General features: G+C 37.9%; 1 protein-coding gene across 1 annotated transcript in view; it reads right to left on the minus strand.

Annotated features, from left to right (window-relative positions):
• Window positions 1-19,823, minus strand: part of LOC133643376 (receptor-type tyrosine-protein phosphatase gamma-like) — a 705,805-nt gene that overhangs the window by 142,642 nt on the left and 543,340 nt on the right. The window contains exon 7 of the mRNA XM_062037895.1: window positions 12,874-12,940. Coding sequence (XP_061893879.1) covers window positions 12,874-12,940 — 67 coding nt within the window. The remainder of the gene's footprint in view (window positions 1-12,873; window positions 12,941-19,823) is intronic.

Genomic DNA, 19,823 nt, shown 5'->3' on the forward strand with positions numbered 1-19,823 from the left:
ATTGAATTTAAATATCATTTTTTTGTAGGACATACACAAAAAAATAAATAATTCAATCTAAGCCTGGGCCCCTGGAGAGGGGGTCCAGACTAAGACCAAGGAAAAAAAAAAAAAAAAAAAAAAAAAAATACATCATAGCCATAGCACACATAAGCATGTGTGTAAGAGGGAAACATCAAAGAACACAAAGGACATTAAAAGATCAGAGCTGATGCAACCAGACATTTCTACATACAGCTACAAAAATAAAACAACAAAAAAATAATAATAAAAATAAAAAAATATAAATATATATATATATATATATATATATATATATATATAAAATATAATAAATACATAAAAAAATGTATATATACATATATATATACACTGTGGTGGCCTCCGCGGTGTTCCACGCAATCGTCTGCTGGGGTGGGGGGAGCATGGCCAGAGACAGGAGCAGACCCAACAAAGCAACCAAATATCAACAGTATTGATGAATATTTATTGAAAAAAAAATCTCCTTCAAACTGGAATCTTCTACCACAGTGATTCTCAAACTTTGGTACGCATACCACTAGTGGTACACGGGCTCTATCGCAAATAAACACTTAATTACCGTACAGTGTTTTATTTTCCTATATTCAAACACAGTGTTGATTTTCAACCTGTGTGTGATGTTACAGTGGCCAAACATATGAAATATTCTTGTTAAATAAAACCCCTACCTTGTTTTAAAAGAATACTTAGGCCTACAGTATTTTAATGTTGATCATTATGGCGGTACTTGGGGACCCAAGTGTTTCCTGAGGTGGTTTAAGGACCACTGTTTTACCAGAAGCCTGGTAGTTTGAGGGTTCTGTGCAGGATCTTCGCTGTTCCCAATATTTTTGGCACCCCTGTAGCCTTCACACGTCACATTTTCTCTAACGCTACCCTTCGTTCTTGGTTTGAACTTTTCCTGTTCCTTTTTCTGGATGTTGCTGTCGGTCGGGATCTCTCACCACCGGGGTCTTATGGTGTTTGAAAAATCATAGGAAATCAAATTGTATTTATTACAAACTTTTTGCCTAACCTTTAAAAACAGTACCCCCATCCCTATACTATAAATCAATCAATCAAATTGTATTTGTAATGACCATTGTCTCAAAAGGCTTCACAAATTCACTATGACGTCTACTGACCTAAACCCACATCCGGGCGAGGGAAAACTCAAAATACCCCAACCGGGGGAAATTAAGGGACCATAGATGTTTGGACCCCCCTCCAGGAATGGAGGGGGGTCAGAACGGGTAAATTGTAAGTAAGTTAGTAAAGTAAGTACATTTTATTTATAAAGCGCTTTTCACAGATAAAATCACAAAGGGCTGTACAAAACATAGGTGAAGTAAAACAACAATTTGATTAAAACAACAGGAGCAACATCATACAAAGAATACCAAGTGACTCTAGTGCGACTTATAAATGTTTTTTTCCTTCTTTATTATGTATGCATTTTCGGCCGGTGCAACTTATACTCCGGAGTGACTTAAAATCCGAAAAATACGTTAATAAAGTCAAATACCACATTTCTCTTTTCTAAAGTTAATATGTACATCAGATATGGGCATCTACATCAACAACATGATTTCATGTCTAGACAGGACACATAAAAAAAAAATAAAAAAAAAAATGTTTTAATCAATTAAGAATTGTCACAAGTAAGAATAGAGATTCATTTGTAGTTTAAATATAAATATTGAAGTCGTCAACAATATATTTTTTCCACACGGTTTAAATTACACTGCATCAACATTATATGGATTCACCCGGTCACACCATTAGGTTACACATATTATGAAAGACATGATGGATGTTTTGTTTTTTTATGCATTGTAAATGTTAAATAAATGCAATCAAAAGTCCACTTACAATGGAGCCGATGGAAGTCGCTCTATTCTGCCTATAAAGCTCTTAAAAAAAGATCAAAACACCTCTATTAAGGTTTTATACACATGATGTAAGTATATATATATAATGTAGTAGCAGGCACATTTATAATAACTTTTAATATTTATGTATTTTTATCACTTTTAAGCATTAATCTAAAAAAAAGGCATCACAACATTTGTTTTTTTAACAGCATCACTGATTATTACTCACTGCAGACTTGATGGGAGCCAAAAAGTACAATACAATGTCATTTACTGTACAATGTCTGCTGTCATTAGGATGCCAACTGCTGGGATGTTCATATATTACCATTTAGATGAAGAATGACTCATAATCCTCACAAAGAAAAGGGGGGGGAGTGGACCCCAGCGTCTTTTCTTATTTCTTGCCATTTGCGGCTTCAAAATGGCTGTCAAAGTGTACCAACTTGTCGGAGAACGTGTCACGGCCGGGCGCGCGTCAGTCCGCCTGCAGCAAGCAGCTGCAATCAATCGCCAGCAATCAGCGCACCTGTCGCTCGCTGATCAGGGGACCTGCCTTCATAAGCCTGCACAACCTGCTATCCCGGGCCAGAATGTAGCTACCTGTCCTGTACAGTGAGCCTAATTGTCGTCTCTATGCAAACCTGCTCTCTCTCTGTTTTCTCCCCCGTCGTGTTTATTGTCCCGTGTCCTCCTTGTCATTCCAACAGCTGACCTCCGTTACCGCGTGACAAAGTGTGTGTCTCGTCTCCCCTTGTTCCCTCTGCTTCCCTGACTGCCGCTTGGATCTCGACCTCCCGCCTGGTCACGGACCTTCGACGCCCCGCTATAGCCCCCGATTGCCTGCCTGCTCATGGACCTCCGAGCTCTGCCTTGTCCCTCTTAATCTTCCGCCTCTCGCTCAACACTACCGGTAACACTCAACAGCTAATCGCCACACATAGTCACACACCATACACCTTTTGGATTTATTACACACTTAATTTCTGATGATTATATATTGTGCATATATAATAAATAAACAGAGTTTAACGACATCTCTCCTGTCTGTGCCGTCTCCTCCTCCTGTACACATAACAGAATGTCCTCAGCCTTCTACTTTCCAAGTGAGAGGCATTATTTATGATCTAGAATAAATTCCCAGGGAGCAAGCGAGGAAACACCTCACCAGTTGATCATGTCGAAATTGTACACACGTAAGTGATCACGGCGCCGCTATAAATAGTTTGTCTGTGTTAGCACTTAAAATAACAATATCACTAATAGTTGGTTGATTTTTAAATCATGAAATGTAAATGTAGTATTGTTGGCGGTTTTTGAATGGTTATTTATTTGATTTTATGGACAAAATGGGGAACCTCCCATTGGCTTTGCTGTAAGCCAACTTTTATTTACATTTATATAGAACAGTGTTTTTCAACCTTTTTTGAGCCAAAGCACATGTTTTGTGTTGAAAAAATCCGGAGGCACACCACCAGCAGAAATCATTAAAAAACGAAACTCAGTTGACAGTAAAAAGTTGTCGTCGCAATTGTTGGATATGACTTTAAACCATAACCAACCATGCATCACTATAGCTCTTGTCTCAAAGTAAGTGTACTGTCACGACCTGTCACATCCCGCCGTGACTTATTTTGAGTTATTTGGTGTTTTCCTGTGTGTAGTGTTTTAGTTCTTGTCTTGCGCTCCTATTTTGGTGTTTTTTTGTCTTTTTTTGGTATTCTCCTGTAGCAGTTTCATGTCTTCCTTTGAGCGATATTTCCTGCACCTACTTTGTTTTAGCAATCAAGAATGTTTCAGTTGTTTTTATCCTTCTTTGTGGGGACATGGTTGATTGTCATGTCATGTTCGGATGTTCATTGTGGACGCCGTCTTTGCTCCACAGTAAGTCTTTGCTGTCGTCCAGCATTCTGTTTTTGTTTACTTTGTAGCCAGTTCAGTTTTAGTTCCGTTCTGCATAGCCTTCCCTAAACTTCAATGCATTTTCTTAGCGGCACTCACCTTTTGTTCATTTTTGGTTTAAGCATTAGACACCTTTTTATCTGCACACTGCCTCTAGCTGTTTCCGACATCTACAAAGCAATTAGCTATCGGCTGCCACCTACTGATATGGAAGAGTATTACACGGTTACTCTGCCGAGCTTGAGACAGCACAGACACTCAACAACAACACATCATTTGCATACTATAATTACTGGTTTGCAAAAAACATTTTTAACCCAAATAGGTGAAATTAGATAATCTCCCACAGCACAACAGACTATATCTCACGGCACACAGTGGTTGAAAAATACTGATATAGAAGTTAGAATGCATTTTAAAAAATCCATCCGTCATCATGTGATTGTGTACGATAGGCAAAATTCCCAAAAAAGTGCAGTTCCCCTTTAACAACATAATACAACACTGTAACGACATTTATAAGTCAGAAAATAAGAAATTCTTTAAAATGTCCTCTTTAACCAGCCTTTTTTTACCAGGCAGATTTCACAGGGATGTCACAGAGCTGCTCGCTGCCCGGCTATTCAGAGTGCATTCGTTCCACTGTGGTTTCGTGTATAAATGGAACAAGGCATGAGATACAGCTCTCCAACAATAGAATAAAGGGCTCTGGGAAATTTAACCAGCCGCTGCTCCGCCGAGTTGCACCGGTGGAGACTCAACAAATTAACTTGAGTGTTATTTGTTCGATAATTTATGAGGGGCATGGCTGCTCTTCTTCTGAGACGTTAGAGGAGAAGATACGTCGCAACTGTCATAGACCAAAACTGTGTCAGAAGCAAGGCCTGTTCGGGGACGAGACAGACTACTGCATCGGGTAAGTCATTTTGGTCAAGAAATAGTTGCCTTGTAGCATTTTGCAGCAGTCATTATTGATTGAAGGTACAATCAAACAAAATGGTGATGTTTTTATTGTGTAACTTGAGATACTGATAAACTTACTAACTATAGCGTGTAGATCAGTGGTCCCCAACCACCGGTCCAGGGACCGGTAACGGTCCTTGATGCATTTGCTACAGGGCCGGAGAGAAACATTAAATACTTTAGAAAGTATCATTTTCTCCAACTTAACTTCGGTCTGTCCCACTAGACCAGGGGTGTCAAACTTGTTTTCATTGAGGGCCACACCGCAGTCATGACTGCCATTAGAGGGCCGCTTTTAACTGTAAATAATTAACAAATTTGCCTATGAATTTAAATATTTAAAAAATCTGCCGATTTTACCACTGGTTTTGACAGAAAAAGTTTAGTTGCCAGTAAAATATTGTACTGTGTAATATTTGGTTTAATTATTATTATTATTTTCACAAGATATTACTGTAAATAGAAATACAGTACCGCAGTTTAATTGTATTTTGGCAACTCAGGATGCCATTTTTTTACCATAATAAAATGTGGTACCATAAAATCATCAACCGTGGATTTTACAGTAAAAAACTAAAAAAAACCTGACAGCTCAGTTGACAGAATTTTACTGTAGAAAAACAAACATTGGTCGTTTTTTTTCCAACTTACAGTAATATGCTGTAAAAAAAAACTCCCTAAATTTTACAGTAAAATCTATCAGTAATTTTTATAGTGTACAATTTGAGGGATAACTTGCTTCGCAATCATAAGTTAAGCAGATATTTAAGTTGTTATTTGGATTTTGACCAACAAAGTTAGATAATATAATATTTGTTGCAATAATGGACACTATTTTTTTCCCTGTCAAATTAAAAAAACATATCTAATACCTTTAGTAAGAAAATAAAAAAGTAGAGAAAGAAAAATATAAGGTATTTTATTGAAACAAATTATTTCCAAGCTTTTGCGGGCCATATAAAATGAGATGGAGGGCCAGATCTGGCCCCGCCGGCCTTGAGTTTGACACCTGTGCACTAGACACACCAATGAACTTGTTTATAAATGTACAATAAAACTCCTCATGGGAAGTTGCCATTTGTTATAAGTTTGTGACATGATACAATGCACATTAATGAACATACCAGACAGAAAAGTGACAGATTGTAGCCAAAGGCTGATTTCCATCTGCATCTGATTGCCAAGAAACACTAATTCAGCGTTATAGTGAGTTGTATTTTTCACATACTTATTCTTGCTGTATTTATCTGGCACAAGTGGTAAGCCGGTCCCTGAAAATAATGCCTACTTTAAACAGGTCTGTGGTGCAAAAAAGGTTGGGGACCACTGGTCTAGATGACTGAAATTTCAGTAGCAAGTACTGTTTGTGTATTTGTTTGCTCCTAAAAATAATTAGCAGTCATTTCCCATAATATCAATTTGTTTTTTTAGTAATGAGTACATAACTAACTGTACCTGAAAAGCCCCCTTTCCATTGCCAAACTGGTCATGTTGCCCCGTACAGAACCGGAGCCTATTTCCCCCGCAGAGACAGTGTGAATAAAGACATGCACTGTAAATTCCGGACAATAAGCCGCTACTATTTTCCTACGCTTTGAACCCTGCAGCATATAAAATGGTCTAGCTAGTATATTGATTTTTCTTTGCTAATGGGTTCATTGTTTTGTGTTCAATAGTTTTCATTAATCTCAAGCAGAGAAACTGAAAAGGTGTGTTACTGTTTGTGCCATAGCGCCATCTTTTGAACGAGTTTGCACTTTGTGTTGCGGGTTGAAAATGTACTTCCCGTTTTAATGCCTTGAACTGGAAGTAAAACCGTCCATAGCGTATCTTCATTCTTCATTCATCACTCCAAGCAACGTTTTTAGGTTTTACAATATAACTAAAACAATTCATACTTACTAAACGGTCCCACGTTTGATGTCTGTAGGAGTGATTCATGCATACAGTATTTGTGCGTGCTTTTGTAATGTAATGAAGCTAGCGTCGTTAGCATTAGCTAATATGCTAACACATGTAAATATGTAAATAAGACCGCCCATAAAACGGCGCATCCGGAAGCGACTGTCAGAAAGCGGCTTGAAGATGATCTGTAAAACATCATCTACGCAACATTTTGACCAAAGAACCACCATCCCATGTTATGTAGACCACAAGGAAGTCTTTTATATTTAGAAAAAAATAATAATAATATGACTCCTTTAATGTGCCCTATAATCCGGTGCGCCTCACATATGAAAACAGATAGAAATCGGCAGTGCACCTTATAATCCGGTGCTCCCTATGGTCCGGAAAATACTATAACATTTCTTGTGTGTTAAACATATTTGTCCAATTATTATGATGATCCAGATTCAGATTTGGCTGCTGGTGGCAGTAGCTCTGTGCTCCTTTTGTGTTCCTGATGTTTCCCTCTTGTTTTCATGTGTTTGTTTGCCTTTTGGTTGGGGACCCTTTGGGACTGTGTGACAAGGGGTGGCACTTCCGTGACTTCTGCTGTGCTTTTTTTGTGAACTTCTGGATCTGCCTCCCGGGAGCACTTTTGGCCATGGAGACCAGCTGCTTGGTCTCTGCCACACCAGAGTTCGTTTGGAGAGACTGGAGGAGATGGAGATGAAGAGACAGGTGCTGCGGAGCTGGCGCTGAGCGCCGGGACGGACAAGTTTCACAGAGTCTTGGCTAAATGAGTAGGTATCGGACACCTCGGTCTCCTTAGACGCATCCTCGCTCATCCATGCGGACTGGAAACTGGCCGAGAGTTGGTGGGTGGCTGAGGGTGGAGTCGACTCTCTTGTTTGCTTTGTTGGGTCTGCTCCTGTCTCTGGCCATGGTCCCCCCACCATAAAATACTGAACATATGTTTACCTTATCCCAATAAACATCTGTTCAGTATTTGAACATACAAGTGTTTGATTGTGAGGCATTAAAAGCCACAAAATACAACGGGTCCATCAGACCCACAAACGCTGGCTGAGTAACAACAATATGAACGTTGCACGGAAAATTTCTCTGCCAGTTTGTGCATCCCACAGGGATTCTTCTTTTGTGTTTCTGCACCTGCGGTTCCCACACAAGGTTGCAACATTGTTTGTCAACACTGCTCTCATTTTCTCGCACATTTGACCCTCTGATGTTCTGTGTACCTACACTCTGTCCTCCTCCTGTCTAGGCCCGATGTGTGTGAGTGTGTGTGTGTGTGTGTGTGAGTGTAATTCTTGAGGTGTGGGAAATTGGAGTAAAACATAATAATAGAGAGCGTTGACCATTGAGCTCTCCCGGGTACGATTAAAAAAATTGGAATAGTTAAAAATATAATTTAATAAGTAAATTGTTTTTGTTTTCATTACAAGTGGAGGTGAAATATAACATCTGACACCTCCAATCAAAGCTTCATTGGTTGCAAGTCAACTTACTATATTTGAAAAAGCTAATGTATATATATGTATATATTTGTATATATATATATATATATATATATATATATATATATATATATATATATATATATATATATATATATATATATATATATATATATATATATATATATATATATATATATATATATATATATATATATATATATATTTGTGTATATATATATATATATATATATATATATATATATATATATATATATTAGGGCTATCAAACAATTAAAATAATTTTCAGCAATTAGTTAACTCAAAAATACTCGCAGTTAGGTATCATTTTTCATCTTTAATAAGTGTACCCAAGACAAATCATTTTCATGGGGGGTGGCTTCATATCGCTGCGTGACAATGTTTTAACCTTCTCTATTAAATAATAAAATGTAATATTAAGCCTGCTAATCATTAAGAAATTCACAACTCGACCAGAACATCTTATAAAATAATTTACAGATTATTTCAGCCACCCGGAACGCTACAATACATTATATTACTTTATTTGGTTTGGTTTGGTGGCTAACAGGAAGCCGTACATTAAGGGAAAACCCTAAATGGAGTTTAAAGGCCTACTGAAACCCACTACTACCGACCACGCAGTCTGATAGTTTATATATCAATGATGAAATCTTAACATTATAACACATGCCAATACGGCCGGGTTAACTTATAAAGTGACATTTTAAATTTGCCGCTAAACTTCCGGTTCGAAACGCCTCTGAGGATGACGTATGCGCGTGACGTAGCCCGACGAACACGGGTATGCCTTCCACATTGAAGCCGGTACGAAAAAGCTCTGTTTTCATTTCATAATTCCACAGTATTCTGGACATCTGTGTTCGTGAATCTGTTTCAATCATGTTCATTGCATTATGGAGAAGGAAGCCAAGCAAGCAAAGAAGAAAGTTGTCGGTGCGAAATGGACGTATTTTTCGAACGTAGTCAGCCACAACAGTACACAGCCGGCGCTTCTTTGTTTACATTCCCGAAAGATGCAGTCAAGATGGAAGAACTCGGATAACAGAGACTCTAACCAGGAGGACTTTTGATTTGGATACACAGACGCCTGTAGAGAACTGGGACAACACAGACTCTTACCAGGATTACTTTGATTTGGATGACAAAGACGCAGACGTGCTACTGTGAGTATGCAGCTTTGGCTTTTTTTTGCGTATGTACGTAACTTTTTTAAAATATATAAGCTTTATGAACCTTGGGTTAGGTGAACGGTCTTTTGGGCTGAGTGATTGTGTGTGTTGATCATGTGTTTGAATTGTATTGGCGTGTTCTATGGAGCTAGGAGCTAGCAGAGGAGCTAGGAGCTAGCATAACACGTACCGTACCGTAAGTGCGCGTCACGTACGTAACTTTTTAAAAATATATAAGCTTTATGAACCTTGGGTTAGGTGAACGGTCTTTTGGGCTGAGTGATTGTGTGTGTTGATCGGGTGTTTGAATTGTATTGGCGTGTTCTATGGAGCTAGGAGCTAGCAGAGGAGCTAGGAGCTAGCATAACAAACACGCAGGTGTTATTATGCAGGATTAATTTGTGGCATATTAAATATAAGCCTGGTTGTGTTGTGGCTAATAGAGTATATATATGTCTTGTGTTTATTTACTGTTGTAGTCATTCCCAGCTGAATATCAGGTACCGTGAGTATGCAGCCTTGGCTGCTAAACATTCGATAACTTGACCGTATGTGCGCGTCACGTACGTAACTTTTTAAAAATATATAAGCTTTATGAACCTTGGGTTAGGTAAACGGTCTTTTGGGCTGAGTGATTGTGTGTGTTGATCAGGTGTTTGAATTGTATTGGCGTGTTCTATGGAGCTAGGAGCTAGCAGAGGAGCTAGGAGCTAGCATAACAAACACGCAGGTGTTTTTATGCAGGATTAATTTGTGGCATATTAAATATAAGCCTGGTTGTGTTGTGGCTAATAGAGTATATATATGTCTTGTGTTTATTTACTGTTGTAGTCATTCCCAGCTGAATATCAGGTCACCCCCGGCTCTCACAGCATCTTCCCTATCTGAATAGCTTCAACTCCCCACTAGTCCTTCACTTGCACTTTACTCATCCACAAATCTTTCATCCTCGCTCAAATTAATGGGGAAATTGTCGCTTTCTCGGTCCGAATCTCTCTCACTTCATGCGGCCATCATTGTAAACAATAGGGAACTTTGCGTATATGTTCAACTGACTACGTCACGCTACTTCCGGTAGGTGCAAGCCTTTTTTTTATCAGATACCAAAAGTTGCAATCTTTATCGTCGTTGTTCTATACTAAATCCTTTCAGCAAAAATATGGCAATATCGCGAAATGATCAAGTATGACACATAGAATAGATCTGCTATCCCCGTTTAAATAAAAAAAATTCATTTCAGTAGGCCTTTAACCAAATGTAAAGCCTAGCGCTCCTATTTTGAAGTGTGTGATTGGTTTGAGAAAGTGTCATGACAAGTTTTAATGTTGGATCAACGGTTTGCAATTAAAAAAAAGTCACCTTCTGACCTCCTGCCGACTGTCTTTCATTTCTGTTGAACTTTTATGTCATCTTACTTACTAAATCAGTCACAGTAACAATCTACTGTAAATGTTATGTTATCACTGCAACTTAACTGCAAACCTGAACACTGAAGTGAAGCACCACCCACTTAGAGATTGACGCGCTCAGCAGGTGTTTGCTGCAGGGACGTCACCTCTTCTCACGGCGAAAAAAAGTTGGTTCTATGTATCTGTTTCATCTCAATCGTAGGTTACTAGTTTACTAGTTCACCATTACATCAGTGAAGAAAACCCAGGATAGAACAGTGGTTAAGACTGCTGCCTCTGAGTCCGTAGTACTGAGTTCAAGTCCTTGACTTTTAAAGTTGAGGAATTTGTTTCATCTCTATCATATATCACTGATTGCATTTGTAAATAAACAAAAATTAATGAATCAACAAGATTCTGGATAGTTTAATAGTCAACACTGTGGGCTCCCCAGAATCCCAACTCAGCAAGACCCATGATACCATAGTGGTTAAGACTGCTGCATCTCAGTCAGTAGTGGTGGGTTCAAATCTGTTACTTTCAAAGTTTAGTTGTTTTCTTTTACCGCTAGAATAGTTTACTGATTGCATTTGTATATGAAAAAAAATGAAGTCATAACAAGACCCTGAATAGCACGGTGGTTAAGACTGCTACCTCTCAGTCGGTAGTATGAGGTTCAAATCCATGACTAGGAAAATGTAACAGTTTGTTTCACCTCTATCATAGTCCACTGATTGCATTTGTATATGAGCGAAAATCAGTGTATGATGGGACCCAGAATATCTCAATGGTCAACACTGTGGGCTCCCAATACAGGGGTACTTGGCTCAAACCCTAGACAAGTAATCATTAATCTGGCTGAATGTCGTCAAAACGACATAAATTGAGTAATGTTATGTGCTCATTGCTTGATTAACATAGAGTTAAAAAACTAAGTCAATGCTAAAGATAATAATAATTGTCAAATAGTCAATGAATACACCTCAGGGGTTACCTGTGTGTATGAGTGTGTGCGAGTGTGTGTGTGGTACACAGAACATCAATTTCCACACTTTTATCAGCCCCGGGTATAGTGGACCCGGACATCTTATATGTAATAGAAATGTGTAGGCGGGGTGTATTCTGATATATGTTCTTCACAGAAAATGAGCCAAAGTCAGTGAGTCTCAGTTTGAAAAAATATTTCATTGTCTCATTTTTCTTTTAAGAAAAAATTAAAATGGGTCCCACAGACCCGAACACCACACAAGGGTCCTTTGTGTTCTTTGATGTTTCCCTCTTGCACACATGCTTATGTGTGCTATGGCTATGAGGTTTATTCCCCTTGGCCTCTCAAAGGGCCCAGGCTTAGACTGAATTTTTAAAAACAATTTTAGGTCACAAGCCTCCCAACACTAGTTGTCACAGCAGATGTCTCAATGAACCCCGTAAGACCTCACCAAAATATGGTCTTACTTGCTCGAATTAGTTTATCTCGAGGTCATGACATAACTTTGTTTTTCTAACCATTGGAAGGACGAAAGGGAGCGTGAGGGATAGTGGATGGAAGAAATCATCAAAAACATGAGGATGTTTATGTTTCTGACCGTTCCATTAGTGTTTTTGGAGTTAAGATTGTATAATCATAAATCAGCAGTCAGAACAGCAAGGGGTTAATGAAAGGAAGCTGCAGAATGTTGATCTCACTATACAGTACATTGCAGTCGTATGCATCTTCATACCCTTAAGCAAAAGAAAAATCATATTTTCTTCTCTTTATGATGTAAACTCGTTTGGCCTTGGTTGTTGTTTACGTGTCCGTCTTCCCATGGATTATGTAAATATTACTGAGGCAATTTACTTCAAATTGGACGGATAACTGTAGCTGTAGGGCCAGGGATAAAACATAAACAAACTGAAGGCAGATTATACATGTCATATTTACAGGATATAATTTGCTCTTAAAGCACTGTCTTTGAGATTTATTGCATTCGTCAACGTCCCAGTTCCCTTTCTTTCAAGTGAATAAAAAAAACACGTGCTATCTATTTTTTGATTATTCATGCACTTTTACACTAAATGGCAGTTGTGGAAAGATATTTAATTTCATTTTGTCCGATAAATCTAAAGCACTCATTTCAAAAACATTTGATTTCACAGCAAAACTCACCGTGATGGACCACACCCTTCAAGCCATGGATTATAGGATCAGCAGCGGGATTATCTTTTCCTCCAACCTGAGAACCACAACAAAATATACACAGACTATCAAGAACTGTTGAAATACAATCGTGACTTGAATATATAAAACAGCCCTGAATATACATTAAGCCCTTGTTTATGGTTGTTAATTGGGTCTGAACATGACCGCAATAAGGAATAATTGATTATATATTTTTAAAAATGTTATAGCTAGAGTATAATTTTTTTTTAACAAATGGTCCGTTCTAAATATATTTTTCAAAATGATGAGCCATCTAAACAAGAAATAACACTCTTTAGTCATTTTAACACTCTTTTAGTCCAATATAGCAGGTGTCTTCAACACTTTCGAGGTGAAGGACCCCGAAACTCCTGGAGAGAGCGGGGACCCCCTACTTATATCTTGTAATAAATGTGTTTTGAACTGGTCAGTTATTCAAATAATACACAGGTTTATTTATGTTTTTATTTTAAACATGCAATATTTATTTATTTATTTTTATTAGTATTATTATCATTATATATTTTATTATTATTTTTTTTTTAATGTAGAGATTTCGGAAACAATTTATGGGAAATATATTTGTATATATATATATATATATATATATATATATATATATATATATATATATATATATATATATATATATATATATATATATGTATATATATATATATACATATATATATATATATATATATATATATATATATATATATATATATATATATATATATATATATATATATATATATATATATATATATATATATATATATATATATATATATATATATATATATATATATATTTGAACACACTGCAAAGACAAGATACTTAACGTTCGAACTGGAAAACGTTGGGTTTTTTTTGCAAATATTAGCTCATTTGGAATTTTATGCATGCAACATGTTTCAAAAAAGTTGGCACAAATGGCAAAAATGACTGAAAAAGTTGAGCAATGCTCATCAAACACTTATTTGGAACATCCCACAGGTGAACAGGCTAATTGGAAACAGGTGGGTGACATGATTGGGCATAAAAGCAGCTTCAATGAAATGCTCAGTCATTCACAGACAAGGAATGGGGTGAGGGTCACCACTTTGTGAACAAATATGTGAGAAAAGTGTTTAAGAACAACATTTCTCAATCAGCTATTGCAAGGAATTTAGGGATTTCACCATCTACGGTGAGTAATATCATCAAAAGGTTCGGAGAATCTGGAGAAATTACTACACGTAAGCGTAATAAACATTAAATGCCCGAGACCTTGGATCCCTGAGGCGGTACTGAATCAAAAAGCGACATCAGTGTGTAAAGAATATCACCACATGGGCTCAGGAACACTTCAGAAAACCACTGTCAGTAACTACAGTTAGTCGCTACATCTGTAAGTGCAAGTTAAAACTCTACTATTCAAAGCCAAAGCCATTTATCAACAACACCCAGAAACGCCGCCAGCTTTGCTGGGCCCGAGCTCATCTAAGATGGACTGATGCAAAGTGGAAAAGTGTTCTGTGGTCTGACGAGCACACATTTCAAATTTTTTTTGGAAACTGTGGACGTTGTGTCCTCTGGACCAAAGAGGAAAATAACCATCCAGATTGATCTAGGAGCAAAGTTCAAATGCCATGATGGTATGGGTGTGTTTTAGTGCTCAAGACAGGGGTAACTTACACATATGTGAAGGCACCATTAATGCTGAAAGGTACATACAGGTTTTGGAGCAACATATGTTGCCATCCAAGCAACGTTATCATGGACGCCCCTGCTTATTTCAGCAATACAATGCCAAGCCACGTGTTATAACAGCGTGGCTTCGTAGTAAAAGAGTGCGGGTACTATACTGGCCTGCCTGTAGTCCAGACCTGTTTCCCATTGAAAATGTCTGGCACATTATGAAATGTCATATACGACAATGTCGACCCCGGACTGTTGAACAACTTAAGCTGTACATCGAGGAAGAATGGGAAAGAATTCCACCTGAAAAGCTTCATAAATTGGTCTCCTCAGTTCCCAAATGTTTACTGAGTGTTGTTAAAAGGAAAGGCCATGTAACACAGTGGTAACAATGCCCCTGTGACAACTTTTTTGCAAGTGTTGCTGCCATTAAATTCTAAGTTAATGATTATTTGCAAAAAAAATACAAAATACGTTTCTCAGTCGGAACATTAAATATCTTGTCTTTGCAGTCTATTCAATTGAATATAAGTTGAAAAGAATTTGCAAATCATTGTATTCTGTTTTTATTTACCATTTACACAACGTGCCAACTTCACTGGTTTTGGGTTTTGTATTACCACAATGGGACACTTGGCTTTGTAATCATATTTTGTTTGCCCACTTAATTTGTGTTACTTTGCAGCTCTATTCACTGGCCAGTGGCGAGCAGGGAGGCTGCCTAGGCTTCCTGTGCGTGTAAAGCTGGCGCAACAAACATTGTGAATGAGTGAAAAGAGGGCTCACTTTGTTTAGTTAATTCTGCTGTTAAATAAACACGCTCAGGTGTTCAGAGCAATGCAAAGAGTGAGGCATCTTTCTCCCTGTGTGAAGCGAGGGACGAACAAACGCGAGGCTCAAAGAATTCTGATTGGCGAACATGTCTGTCGCTCAAAGTGATGGCGGGGGAAAAAAGAAACATTGCACTAATTAAAACCTTGATGTCAATTCCTAAGAGCTGCGTGAAACCGGGCAAGGAGCCTCATGGGGCTCGGGAGCCGCAAGTTGGCAAGACCTCTTCTAGAATATGCCTGAAAATGTTTGAAAAAAATCTGCGACGTGCTGCAGAAATACTTGAAGCGTGATGTGGAGAGGGACGACTATTTATTGATTTTAGATATAATGTACACATTGTACATGTAATATATCACTGTATTGATTTAGAATAATATGTACACAATGCACATCATTCTACATGTAATGTATCACTATATATGTCATGGCCCGGGTGCGCGGCACTGGGCGCACCTCCAAGAACGTGCGCCACTCCGGCTGCAGCAAGCGGCTGCATTCAATATTCAGCAATCAACACACCTGTCGCTGATGAGAGGAACCACCTTCTTAGGCCAGAGCAACCTGCTATCCTGTGCCAGAACGTAGCTACCTGTTCCTGTACAGTGAGCCGAAATTCTACAAGCTATATGCATACTCTCTCTCTGGGTTTCTCCCCCTCCCTGTTGATTGGTCTCGTGTCCCCCTTGTCGTCTTCCAGCAGCCTACCTCTGTTCCCACGTTACGAGCTTCGTGTCTCGTCTCCCTGTGTTCCCTTCTGGTTCTCTGGCTGCACCTTTGGATCTCGACGTCCCGCCTAGACACGGACTTTGACGCCTCTCTATTGCCCCAGACTTCCTGCCTGCTTACGGACCTCCGAGCCAGCCTTGCCCCCTCTTTGGACTTCCGCCTCTCGCTGGTAACACTCCACATTTAATTCCCACACATAGTCGCACACCATACACATATTTGGATTAGTTCACACAGTTCATTTCTGATTTATATATATTGTGTTCATATATCATTAACTATAGAGATAAACGACGTCCCCGCTTTCCCTGTACATACCGTAAATATAATATTGAGTATGTTATATACAGCATCACTATATCAGTGATGTTGCGAGGTAGAGTACATGTGCTGCTTCCCAAGCGCATCATTATCTGAAAGAATATTGTCAACTCACTCTCCTTGCGTCCCAGGATGTGCCTTTTCTATGAAAAAAGATTGTGTTTAAAATCACAGTAACTGGTGCTCATATTGTCGACAAAAAACATTGATCAAATGTGTTGCTGTGGTCAAAAGGTTTTGAATTTAAAGTTATTGGATCAATAACTCAATTACGACACGTCTTTAAGGGACATGGAAAACAAACCTCGACATTAAAAACAATACTACCACTGAATAAGAAGATCTGGATTCAGCGGCAAATGAATCTACACTCAATAAAATATTGAAACAACACTAAATATTGCTAAACAAGAAAACATGGAGCTGAACAAAGATCATAAAGGCCATGAATTGGAGAATGACATGGGTCTAGATACAAATCAGTAATAACTGTTTTCATAATATGGATTAACCATGTTATAGCAACTAGTGTTGTCCCAATACCAATATTTTGGTACCGGTACCAAAATGTATTTTGATCATTTTCGGTACTTTTCGATACTTTTCTAAATAAAAGGGACCACAAAAAATTGCATAATTGGCTTTATTTTAACAAAAAATCTTAGGGTACATTAAACATATGTTTCTTATTGCAAGTTTGTCCTTAAATAAAATAGTGAACTTACTAGACAACTTGTCTTTTAGTAGTAAGTAAGCAAACAAAGGCTCCTAATTTAGCTGCTGACATGTGCAGTAACATATTGTGTCATTTATCATTCTATTATTTTGTCAACATTATTAAGGACAAGTGGTAGGAAATCAATTTTTAATCTACTTGTTCATTTACTGTTAATATCTGCTTACTTTCTCTTTTAACATGTTCTATCTACACTTCTGTTAAAATGTAATAATCACTTATTCTTCTGTTGTTTGGATGCTGTACATTAGTTTTGGATGATACCACAAATTTGGGTATCAATCCGATACCAAGTCGTTACAGGATCATACATTGGTCATATTCAAAGTCCTCATGTGTCCAGGGACGTATTTACTGAGTTTATAAACATAATATAAATTTTTTTTTAAAACCGAAAGATTTTGTGATGCTAAAAAATATAGATGTGATCATAGTAGTATCGACTAGATACACTCTTGTACTTGGTATCATTACAGTGGATGTTAGGTGTAGATCCACCAATAGCGTTTGTTTACATTGTGACGCCGGTGAGCTACGGTGTGTAGTGAAGCATGTTTAGCTATTCCTCGTCCTGCAGGGATGATACTTGTAAGAAACTTACTTTATTTGTCGCCATGGATTTGAGGATTAGTGATTTAGAAGTAGCTACAACACTGCAGACTGCGGATGGACTTTAGCCATCAGCTAACTAGCCATGTCTTAAAGCACCTCTTCCTGAGGCTGTTTCAGTGTCATAACTTCACCTTTATCTTTAGTTCTTAAGCCAAAATGCGTCCATTTTCCCTTTTCTGTCTACACATTGTGTCTGCTTGTAAGTACTCTGTGTGTGTGCTCTGCCGAACATACTCCTGGTGGGGAGTGGGGGTATAGTACCAAATATGATTCATTAGTATCGCGGTACTATACAAATACGGGTATACCGTACAACCAGGGGCGCCGCTAGGGATTTTGGGCCCCATGAAAATAATCTTTACAGGGCCCCCTGTATTATAATTTCATCATCATTAGGGGCCTCTCTGGGCCCCCCTCCATCATGGGCCCCTAGAAACCGTCTCCTTTACCCCCCCTTTTCGGCGCCCCTGCGTACAACCCTACTAGCAACATTAAATTCCTTAAATTACTCATTTCAACAGAAGAAGCTTGTATGCAAACTATAATAACATTTAACATTTCTTAGAACAGTTCAACAAACCCGTCAAAGTAATCTCTGTCACAGAAACATGGACTCACAAAGCCAAGTAGAATCACAGGACACTGTGCCACACTTATTGGTAATATTTTACCAATGATTGTGATCATCATACTACAAGTGGTTTGCTCATAACCGACAGCAGTGATCATCTACCAGTTTTAACAATCTATGAAGGAAACTACAGGAAGAGGAACATGGACGGCAAACAGACATTACAAAGATTATGCACATAGAAGAGTATGATTGCTGTTAAAAAATGAGCTATAAAAGCAAAATTGGGACAATGTATAGTAATTTTTTTACACCCATTCATGATGCTTTATGACAAACATAGTCCATGGAGACAGCTTAGTAGGAAGCAGAAAAAGAACAATCAACCATATATGACAATGGGATTGAAAAAAATATTGTAATAAGAATTCATTATATGGAACAATGATAACACAAATATCTACAGAGGCAGAAATAAAGTACACAAAGTATAATTTAAAAAAAAACTAACATACTACGGACATATAGAAAATAATATCACAGTCAGTTATTAGACAGAAAAACAACAACATGAGAGCAAAATGGGGCATCCTCAATAGCATTAATAAAAATGGTACCAAGAGGGAATACCCTCAATACTTCTCAGAGTAAAATGTAAACAATGACAATATGAAGGAAGTAGTTGGACGCTTCAATAACTACTTTGTAAATATTGGACCAAAACTGGGGGAAAGGATGCCAGACCCAGTGTCAGTTGAGGACTTCAATGATACATAGATAGAAGTCACTACTCAATGTTACTCACAGACGTGACACAAGAAGAAATTGTTAAAATCGTGAATAAATGCAAATCTAACACCTCAATTGATTGTAATGGAATTGATATGGAAACAATAAACAATTGTTATTGAAGAGATTTCAGAACCTATGATTTCAAACAGGCAAATACAATGAAAATGGCAAAAGTTGTACCGATTAAAAAGACTAAAGACAAACACCAGTTTACCAATTACAGACCTGTTTCTCTACCTTCACAATTTTCTGAAATTATTGACAAATAATTTAATAAAAAATTGGACAATTCCTAAAACAAATATAGAACACTCGCGGAAAACCAATACGGATACAGAGCAAACATTTCAACATTGATGGCGTTAATCGAAATACCTGAAGAGATTACCAATGCAACAGATGGTAAACAGTAGGCAGCTGCAGGCGTTTGTGGATCTAACTAAAGCATTTGAGACACTTGATACGTATTCTTTAATCAACAAACTCGAACGGTATGGCATGTGAGGGCTCGAATTGAACTGGGTAAGAAGCCATTTAACCGACATGAAGCAAACAATGTGTCACGACTGGGTTCTTGGGTTTTGCTTCTCCGGAAGGCAAGGGAAAATTGGCCCGTGCGAGGCGTGAATTTAAATACATGTT

The sequence above is a fragment of the Entelurus aequoreus genome, linkage group LG26 (genome assembly GCF_033978785.1).
Source record: "Entelurus aequoreus isolate RoL-2023_Sb linkage group LG26, RoL_Eaeq_v1.1, whole genome shotgun sequence".
NCBI classification, from domain to species: Eukaryota; Metazoa; Chordata; class Actinopteri; order Syngnathiformes; family Syngnathidae; genus Entelurus; species Entelurus aequoreus.